Source organism: Lucilia sericata, unplaced genomic scaffold, assembly GCF_015586225.1.
Source record: "Lucilia sericata isolate MDLA Ls3-8-SP2 unplaced genomic scaffold, ASM1558622v1 Contig000141F_arrow, whole genome shotgun sequence".
NCBI lineage: Eukaryota > Metazoa > Arthropoda > Insecta > Diptera > Calliphoridae > Lucilia > Lucilia sericata.
In genome coordinates, this window is record NW_023994173.1 from 587,039 (window position 1) to 599,406 (window position 12,368).

The 12,368-nt window shown below is 30.7% G+C and overlaps 1 protein-coding gene across 1 annotated transcript in view; it reads right to left on the minus strand.

The window, feature by feature from the left end:
* Positions 1–703: 703 nt before the first annotated feature.
* Positions 704–12,368, minus strand: part of LOC119601074 — a 38,296-nt gene continuing 26,631 nt past the window's right edge. Inside the window, 1 exon segment of the mRNA XM_037951782.1 lies at positions 704–1,853. Within this exon segment, the coding sequence (XP_037807710.1) occupies positions 804–1,853 (1,050 nt within the window). The 3' untranslated portion in view covers positions 704–803.

Consider the following 12,368-nt stretch of genomic DNA (forward strand, 5'->3'; position numbering starts at 1 on the left):
AGCTCAGCGCCTCCTACTTTAGTTTCTATTTTCTCCGGAATATGTTGTATATCATCTTCAGCAAAATTTTTGGAATTTTTCTTGGCAGCTTTAGAAGGTTAGGTACATCAGCATTAGTTGGTCTTTCTGAAGTTGTAGGATTAGGCTGATTATTGTTGTGTACTTGGGCCACAACTTGTACCAATTGATCGGATTTATTCTCCTTTTCTTTATGCTCTTCCTCACCTGGTTCTAGTTCTTTGGCTAGAGTTTCACTGCGTTTAAAAGGGCGTCGGCGGCCATTACCCGTACTGGTAGAGGGCAACAGAATAGTCTATAGTCTAGTCTATAGTCTAGTCTATAGTCTAGTCTATAGTCTAGTCTATAGTCTAGTCTATAGTCTAGTCTATAGTCTAGTCTATAGTCTAGTCTATAGTCTAGTCTATAGTCTAGTCTATAGTCTAGTCTATAGTCTAGTCTATAGTCTAGTCTATAGTCTAGTCTATAGTCTAGTCTATAGTCTAGTCTATAGTCTAGTCTATAGTCTAGTCTATAGTCTAGTCTATAGTCTAGTCTATAGTCTAGTCTATAGTCTAGTCTATAGTCTAGTCTATAGTCTAGTCTATAGTCTAGTCTATAGTCTAGTCTATAGTCTAGTCTATAGTCTAGTCTATAGTCTAGTCTATAGTCTAGTCTATAGTGTAGTCTATAGTATAGTCTGTAATCTAGTCTGTAATCTAGTCTATAGTCTAGTCTATAGTATTTCTTTAAAAAACCTTTTAACCAGTTTTCTTTTTCGGAAATATTTGCCGAAATAATCAAAATCACACACCATTAGAGGCGGTATTAACAGTGGTATCATTAGTCAGCTCAGCGCCTCCTACTTTAGTTTCTATTTTCTCCGGAATATGTTGTATATCATCTTCAGCAAAATTTTTGGAATTTTTCTTGGCAGCTTTAGAATGTTTAGGTACATCAGCATTAGTTGGTCTTTCTGAAGTTGTAGGATTAGGCTGATTATTGTTGTGTACTTGGGCCACAACTTGTACCAATTGATCGGATTTATTCTCCTTTTCTTTATGCTCTTCCTCACCTGGTTCTAGTTCTTTGGCTAGAGTTTCACTGCGTTTAAAAGGGCGTCGGCGGCCATTACCCGTACTGGTAGAGGGCAACAGATCTTCCTCATTTAGTTGTTCCGTTTTAATTTTAGTTTTATTACTTATATTACCCTCATCCATGGACTCTATACGATCTAGATTATTGGGCACAGTGAACTCATGCGAGGATTCCACCTTGTTAAGAGGAGTTTTAGTTTTGTGACCATTTTTCTTATTTGTGGGCACATCATCTAGATTTAGTTTTTGCATTTCATGCATTTGTCTCTGTTCCTCATCGATGTGCACTAGCATAAAGGGTAATTTGAGGGATAATTCCCCTCCCATTCCCGATAAAGTTAGTTTTACTTTAACATAATAGGATACATATATAGCAAAGACATTACGCTCATCGTGTGTGGAATTGCCAGTGTTTCCAGCGGATCCTACTTGAGTAGCAGGCATAAATACCGGCGGACTGGTACAAAAACTTGGCGACGGGTTGACTTGCATGAGATAATGAGGAGTGCGTACGGCCGATGCAGCTATCGAAGCATTTATTTCATCTGGTTCAGTACTTCTTTGTAGTGTATCCTCGAGAGCAATCCAATTTTTAGTGGGTCCTCTTTGAGGTTTCAAAATGACGGTGGTATTGAGGGTGGCTCCTGGAGCCACATGATGATCTATGGGTGGTGGAGATATGTTATCAGAATCGGCTACTACATTCTTGAACTTGCCATTGTTAAACATACAGACATCGACATGTTGTATGGCGCAGACCTGGAAGGAGGTAAAGAAAGAGCGATTTGAAAAAAAGATCTAAATTTAGAAATAAAAAAGATTCAGAGTATAGTTTCAGGTACACAGTGTTTCTACGATTTGTGACATATTTTTAGGGATATCTGATTCTAAAATGTTCATGAGATTTCCAAATGTATTCTCTTTTTTCACTAATATTTATCAATTCAAATTGTTGTTTATTTAAATTATTTATAGTCTACTTTTCAGCTTAACGAATTATCCAAATATTCTTGCATACTTAAAGGGAAAGAAATTGATTATATTTTTTTTCTCTAAAATGATTTTACGATTTTCTGCCTTTTAAATAGTAGTTATTTCTTTACAGTCATAACATTTGACGTAAGTTGTTTTCATTTTTTCTCCCATGTTGTCTTGCTTTAGCGCTTTCTTTATGTATTTTTTCCCCACTTATTTCAATATATTGTATTTTATTTATGATGTTGTTGAGGGTTTCATTTGTATATTGTGTAGTTTATGTTAACATTGAGTTTATTGCATTTTATCATGATTCGATTCGATTGGATTCTATTCTATTTACAAGTACTTCCGGCGAAAAAAAGAAATAAATAAAGTAAAATCATAATAATAAATAAGATGAGAAAAAAAGAAGAAAAAATCAAATCGTAAATGGTTTATTGTGTTACAAAAAGCTAAAAGCCCAGCAAAATGTTTAGAGTATGGTTATTATATGACTAGATTATAACTAGACTATGCCTAGACTATGACTAGACTATGACTAGACTATGACTAGACTATGACTAGACTATGACTAGACTATGACTAGACTATGACTATGGACTAGACTATGACTAGACTATGACTAGACTATGACTAGACTATGACTAGACTATGACTAGACTATGACTAGACTATGACTAGACTATGACTAGACTATGACTAGACTATGACTAGACTATGACTAGACTATGACTAGACTATGACTAGACTATGACTAGACTATGACTAGACTATGACTAGACTATGACTAGACTATGACTAGACTATGACTAGACTATGACTAGACTATGACTAGACTATGACTAGACTATGACTAGACTATGACTAGACTATGACTAGACTATGACTAGACTATGACTAGACTATGACTAGACTATGACTAGACTATGACTAGACTATGACTAGACTATGACTAGACTATGACTAGACTATGACTAGACTATGACTAGACTATGACTAGACTATGACTAGACTATGACTAGACTATGACTAGACTATGACTAGACTATGACTAGACTATGACTAGACTATGACTAGACTATGACTAGACTATGACTAGACTATGACTAGACTATGACTAGACTATGACTAGACTATGACTAGACTATGACTAGACTATGACTAGACTATGACTAGACTATGACTAGACTATGACTAGACTATGACTAGACTATAGATTAAAGTATAGACTAGACTATAGATGAAACTATAGACTAGGTTCAGGACTAGACTATAGACTAGACTATAGACTAGACTATAGACTAGACTATAGACTAGACTATAGACTAGACTATAGACTAGACTATAGACTAGACTATAGACTAGACTATAGACTAGACTATAGACTAGACTATAGACTAGACTATAGACTAGACTATAGACTAGACTATAGACTATAGACTAGACTATAGACTAGACTATAGACTAGACTACTATAGACTAGACTATAGACTAGACTATAGACTAGACTATAGACTAGACTATAGACTAGACTATAGACTAGACTATAGACTAGACTATAGACTAGACTATAGACTAGACTATAGACTAATAGACTAGACTATAGACAGACTATAGACTAGACTATAGACTAGACTATAGACTAGACTATAGACTAGACTATAGACTAGACTATAGACTAGACTATAGACTAAGACTATAGACTATAGACTAGACTATAGACTAGACTATAGACTAGACTATAGACTAGACTATAGACTATAGACTAAGACTATATATAGATATAGACCTAGACTATAGACTGTATACTACCTATAGACTAGACTATAGACTAGACTATAAACTATACTATAGACTATACTATAGACTAGACTATAGACTAGATTATAGACTAGACTATAGACTAGACTATAGACTAGACTATAGACTAGACTATAGACTGACTATAGACTAGACTATAGACTAGACTATATACTAGACTATAGACTAGACTATAGACTAGACTATAGACTAGACTATAGACTAGACTATAGACTAGACTATAGACTAGACTATAGACTAGACTATAGACTAGACTATAGACTAGACTATAGACTAGACTATAGACTAGACTATAGACTAGACTATAGACTAGACTATAGACTAGACTATAGACTAGACTATAGACTTGACTATAGACTAGACTATAGACTAGACTATAGACTAGACCATAGACTAGACTATAGATTAGACTATGGACTAGACTATAGACTAGACTATAGACTAGACTATAGACTAGACTATAGACTAGACTATAGATTAGACTATTAACTAGACTATAGACTAGACTATAGACTAGACTATAGACTAGACTATAGACTAGACTATAGACTAGACTATAGACTAGACTATAGACTAGACTATAGATTAGACTATTAACTAGACTATAGACTAGACTATAGACTAGACTATAGACTAGACTATAGACTTAGACTATAGACTAGACTATAGACTAGACTATAGACTAGACCATAGACTAGACTATAGATTAGACTATGGACTAGACTATAGACTAGACTATAGACTAGACTATAGACTAGACTATAGACTAGACTATTAACTAGACTATAGACTAGACTATAGACTAGACTATAGATTAGACTATTAACTAGACTATAGACTAGACTATAGACTAGACTATAGACTAGACTATAGACTAGACTATAGACTAGACTATAGACTTGACTATAGACTAGACTATAGACTAGACTATAGACTTGACTATAGACTAGACTATAGATTAGACTATGGACTAGACTATAGACTAGACTATAGACTAGACTATAGACTAGACTATTAACTAGACTATAGACTAGACTATAGACTAGACTATAGATTAGACTATTAACTAGACTATAGACTAGACTATAGACTAGACCATAGACTAGACTATAGATTAGACTATGGACTAGACTATAGACTTGACTATAGACTAGACTATAGACTAGACTATAGACTAGACTATTAACTAGACTATAGACTAGACTATAGACTAGACTATAGATTAGACTATAGATTAGACTATTAACTAGACTATAGACTAGACTATACACTAGACTATAGACTAGACTATAGACTAGACTATAGACTAGACTATAGACTAGACTATAGACTAGACTATAGACTTGACTATAGACTAGACTATAGACTAGACTATAGATTAGACTATTAACTAGACTATAGACTAGACTATAGACTAGACTATTAACTAGACTATAGACTAGACTATAGACTAGACTATAGACTAGACTATAGAATAGACTATAGACTAGACTATAGACTAGACTATAGACTAGACTATAGACTAGACTATTAACTAGACTATAGACTAGACTATGGACTATACTATAGACTAGACTATAGACTATACTATAGACTAGACTATAGACTAGACTATAGACTAAACTATAGACTAGACTATAGACTAGACTATAGACTATACTATAGACTAGACTATAGACTAAACTATAGACTAGGCTATAGACTAGACTATAGATTATTCGGTTAATGTACTATATTTGATGTTAGGAAAAAATGTAATGTTAAGGTAAATTATGTAAAATGGAACCAAACACATACCTAGCAACAGTTTTCTTTAATCTAAAATTTCAGTTCCTTATAATTTTGATTTGCAAATAATATTCTTGTCTTTTACTCCAATTCATTTGTTGACTCTTTTTTTCTACTTTGTTATTTCATCCACAATTGTTGCTGGGTGTTTGATTACATTCTTTACATAAACTCTTACATACCAATATACATATTCATACATATAAATCACACCACAATAAAAATTGTACCATAAATCCGATTACAATTCATTTCATTTCTTTTTTCAGGTTCTTTTGATATTGCGTTGATGACAACGATGACTACGATGACGATGATCATTATGATGATTGTAGGAATATAAAGAAAAATAATAATAATATAAAAACCCTTAGGAAGACATTTTATTTATAATAACACAAGTGCTAGATGTATTGGAAAAAAAAGAAATGATTACATTGCCAAGGTTACAACAGAAGTAGTTTGAGTTACTTGAGCTGTTAGTAGATAAAAAGCAAATTTAAAAAAAAAATAAAAATATATATATTAAAGAAAATAAGTCTGGCATACTTTAAGGCTTTGCTGGTTGTTCCCTTTTGTTGTTTGGTTGAAGAAAAAAGGTCAACGATTTTTAAATAATTTTAAATATTTATTTATTTCTGTTTAACACACACAAAAGAAACCATTTAGGGGTATTTGAAATGAAGCATGAGCCTTTTTTCAAGGTTAAATGCATAATTTATGGCGGGCGGTATTCTGTTTCTTGAAGACGCCTTTTGACACCTTTTAGAGGTTGGAGCAATTTTTGGTTTATTTATTAAGTTTTTATTACGATTAATACTTGTTATGAAATATTTATTACTTGGTTAAATATTCTCTATTAATGTTATTGATTTATTTTAACTGCCTGAAGCTAGGCAATAGTTTTATAGGCAATAAGTTGTAGACAACAATAAAAGTATATTAATAAATACTTCGATGAGGAACTAACCAACTAACTAACTAACTAACTAACAAACTAACTAACTAACTAACTAACTAACTAACTAACTAACTAACTAACTAACTAACTAACTAACTAACTAACTAACTAACTAACTAACTAACTAACTAACTAACTAACTAACTAACTAACTACTAACTAACTAACTAACTAACTAACTACTAACTAACTACTAACTAACTAACTAACTAACTAACTAACTAACTAACTAACTAACTAACTAACTAACTAACTAACTAACTACTACTAACTAACTAACTAACTAACTAACACTAACTAACTAACTAACTAACTAACTAACTAACTAACTAACTAACTAACTAACTAACTAACTAACTAACTAACTAACTAACTAACTAACTAACTAACTAACTACTAACTAACTAACTAACTAACTAACTAACTAACTAACTAACTAACTACTAACTACTACTAACTAACTAACTAACTAACTAACTACTAACTAACTAACTAACTAACTAACTAACTACTAACTAACTAACTAACTAACTAACTAACTAACTAACTAACTAACTAACTAACTACTAACTAACTAACTAACTAACTAACTAACTAACTAACTACTAACTAACTAACTAACTACTAACTAACTAACTAACTACTAACTAACTACTAACTAACTAACTAACTAACTACTAACTAACTAACTAACTAACTAACTAACTAACTAACTAACTAACTAACTACTAACTAACTAACTAACTAACTAACTACTAACTAACTAACTAACTATAACTAACTACTAACTAACTACTAACTAACTAACTAACTAACTAACTAACTAACTAACTAACTAACTAACTAACTAACTACTACTAACTAACTAACTAACTAACTACTAACTAACTAACTACTAACTAACTAACTAACTAACTACTAACTACTACTAACTACTACTAACTAACTAACTAACTAACTACTAACTAACTAACTAACTAACTAACTAACTAACTAACTAACTAACTACTAACTAACTAACTAACTAACTACAACTAACTAACTAACTAACTAACTAACTAACTAACTAACTAACTACTAACTAACTAACTAACTAACTAACTACTAACTAACTAACTAACTAACTAACTAACTAACTAACTAACTAACTAACTAACTAACTAACTAACTAACTAACTAACTAACTAACTAACTAACTAACTAACTAACTAACTAACTAACTAACTAACTAACTAACTAACTAACTAACTAACTAACTAACTAACTAACTAACTAACTAACTAACTAACTAACTAACTAACTAACTAACTAACTAACTAACTAACTAACTAACTAACTAACTAACTAACTAACTAACTAACTAACTAACTAACTAACTAACTAACTAACTAACTAACTAACTAACTAACTAACTAACTAACTAACTAACTAACTAACTAACTAACTAACTAACTAACTAACTAACTAACTAACTAACTAACTAACTAACTAACTAACTACTAACTAACTAACTAACTAACTAACTAACTAACTAACTAACTAACTAACTAACTAACTAACTAACTAACTAACTAACTACTAACTAACTAACTAACTAACTAACTAACTACTAACTACTACTAACTAACTAACTAACTAACTAACTAACTAACTAACTAACTAACTAACTAACTAACTAACTAACTACTAACTAACTAACTAACTAACTAACTAACTAACTAACTAACTAACTAACTACTAACTAACTACTACTAACTAACTAACTAACTAACTACTAACTAACTAACTAACTAACTAACTAACTAACTAACTAACTAACTAACTAACTAACTAACTAACTAACTAACTAACTAACTAACTAACTAACTAACTAACTAACTAACTAACTAACTAACTAACTACTAACTAACTAACTAACTAACTAACTAACTAACTAACTAACTAATAACTAACTAACTACTAACTAACTAACTAACTAACTAACTACTAACTAACTAACTAACTAACTAACTAACTAACTAACTAACTAACTAACTAACTAACTAACTAACTAACTAACTAACTAACTAACTGTAGACTAGAGACTAGACTAAACTATAGACTCAGTTTACAGCCGAGTCCATAGTTTAGACTGTCGACTAAACTATAGACTCGACTGTAGACTAGCCTAAACTATAGATTCGCCTGTAGACTAGACTGTCGACTAGACTATAGACTCGACTGTAGACTAGACTAGACAGTAGACTAGACAGTAGACTAGACTATAGACTACACTATAGACTATATAGAAACTAAAGACTAGGATATAGACTAGAATACAGACTAAACCATAGACTATACTATAGACTAGACTATATAGACTAGTCTATATAGACTAGACTAGACTATAGGCTAGACTATAGATTGGACTATAGACTCGACTATAGACTAGACTATAGACTAGACTATAGACTAGACTATAGACTAGACTATAGACTAGACTATAGACTAGACTATAGACTAGACTATAGGCTAGACTATAGATTGGACTATAGGCTCAACTATAGACTAGACTAGACTAGACTAAAGACTAGACTAGACTAGACTAGACTAGACTATAGACTAGACTATAGACTAGACTATAGACTAGACTGTAGACTAGACTATAGACTAGACTATAGACTAGACTATAGACTAGACTATAGACTAGACTATAGACTGACTATAGACTAGACTATAGACTAGACTATAGACTAACTGTAGACTAGACTATAGACTAGACTATAGACTGGACTATAGACTAGACAATAGACTAGAACTATAGACTAGACCATAGACTAGACTATAGACTAGACTATAGACTAGACTATAGACTAGACTATAGACTAGACTATAGACTGGACTATAGACTAGACTACAGACTAGACTAGTAGACTAGACTATAGACTAGAACTATAGACTAGACTATAGACTAGACTATAGACTAGACTATAGACTAGACTATACTAGACTATAGACTAGACTATAGACTAGACTATAGACTAGACCTATAGACTAGACTAATAGACTAGACTATAGACTAGACTATAGACTAGACTATAGACTAGACTATAGACTAGACTATAGACTAGACTATAGACTAGACTAGACTAGACTATAGACTAGACTATAGGACTAGACTATAGACTAGACTATAGACTAGACTATAGACTAGACTATAGACTAGACTAAGACTAGATAGACTAGACTATAGACTAGACTATAGACTAGACTATAGACTAGACTATAGACTAGACGATAGACTAGACTATAGACTAGACTATAGACTAACTATGAGAACTAGACTATAGACTAGACTAGACTAGACTAGGACTAGACTATAGACCTGGACTATAGACTAGACTACAGACTAGACTATAGACTAGACTACATACTAGACTATAGACTAGACTATAGACTAGACTATAGACTAGACTATAGACTAGACTATAGACTAGACTATAGACTAGACTATAGACTAGACTATAGACTAGACTATAGACTAGACTATAGACTAGACTATAGAACTATAGACTAGACTATAGACTAAACTATAACTGTGATTAGAATAGACTATGGACTGGACTATAGACTATGCTACATACTAGACTATATATTATACTATATTATACGGGTTATACCATAGGCTAGACTATAGATTGGACTATCGATTTGACTTAAGGCTGAACTGTAGACTAAATTAAACTAAACTATGAACTAGACTATAGACCAAATACTAGACTATAGATTGGACTATCGACTAGACTATAGATTAGACTATACACAGTACTATAGACCTTACACTAGATTATAGACAATAATATAGACAGTAATATATATTTTTTTTACTATATATTATATAAAATTCAATCAATTTTAAAAATTTTCGTTGACTGTTGACATATTTTTATGACAAATTTATTTTAAATTACTCCCATTATTCTTTTTCTCCATTGTCTGACCTTATTATTTTATAGACATAACTTTAATAAAAATTATAAAATTTTAATTAAATTTCCCTGCAATATTTACACAGGCCTACAATAAACATTTATGTCATTTAATATATTGTAATAAATTTTTAATATTCACACCTTTATTACACATTTCCTGCAATCATTTACGGCCTCCAACACACCGAACAAACTTGTGCATATTGTACAATTAGCAAACCATAAATAAATTTCATGAAAGTAATATAATAGCTGCCTTTTTGCAATGAAAATATTATAGCATATGGATTTTTAATTAAATAACGCCTTTGGGATAGGCTATACAAATGTATATATACTTGTTAAGCAAACGATAATACATAACAGCAAACAGAGAACATATTGTTGGAAATAATAACAAGCAGCAACAACTGGGAATATGTTTATAAGGCATAAACAGTAAATAATTTATATAAGTTTTGTGTAATAATTCTACTCCCTGTAAGTAGGCTTTACTTATTATGAATATGTTTTAATTATGTGGATAATGTACAATAATAAAGTGATGATTTGCTTTTAGTTTCAATGGGTCTTGGAAATAAATGTAAGAATTTATTTAATTGTTTATTAAAAATTTTACAGTTTATATTTAAGTAATTTCTTATTCTTACTAACTAAGCTATTGCTTTATGATACAATAAAATTTACTTTTTACATGTATTTAGACTTAAATCTTAGCTTTCATATGACACCTATAGTGTGAAAATATCTTAAGAATACTCAAAGTTATAGCAGATTTAACAACATAACCTCTTAATTAATATTAATCATACGCACCGTATGACTAATATTAATTTAATTTAAAACACAGAAACCCATTGTTTTCTTAAGATTTTTATAATCATTTATTGTTACATAAAATGTTTAAATTGTACATTTGTATGCTACAGCCAATTAAGTTGATGACTAGATATCTCTAAAATCACGATTATAGTTCAAAATTTGAAACTAAGTACAACAAAATATTTTTATAAAAAAGTTTTAAAAATCCTAAAAAAATAAATTAACAAAATTATAGAACAATGTTATCCATATTTAAAAATAATGTTGTTAACATTTGGCATAATTTAAGTTACTTTGAAATCTTGAAAGAAGATAAGAAAAACTTCATAGATAAAAAAACTTCTGAGAATAATGAGGGTTAAAATATGTTAAATATTTGTAATCCTTTTTATTTATTCTATTACGTGTTTCTGAGAAATGCGAGACCTTTTATAACATGCAGGTCCTTAACTAAAATATTTATAAAAAGGACTACAAAATATACTTTTGATGTTTCCAGATAAACTCTTGCAAAGCAATAACAAATAGCAAATATGAAATGTTAGATTAAAGACAATATTCAAAAAGGGTTACTTGTTTGTTAACAAACTAAATTCTGAGCTAAACTATGAACTTGGTAATATAATAGGTTATAAAGCAGACCAAGAAGAGAACAAGAAAGAGGCAATGAAGTAAACTTGTTCACTACTATAAAGTAGACTGTGCACTAGAAAAAAATTTGGCCTCAGACAAGACTATTAATTAAACTATTAACTTGATTATTAATTCACTACCAACTAGACTATGAATCATATTATAAATTAAAATATGAAGTAGGATATGATTAAGAATACGAACTCAACTACAAAGTAGACTATGAACTAGACTACAAATTATGCTAGGGACTAGACTATGACTAGACTATGACTAGACTATGACTGGACTATGACTAGA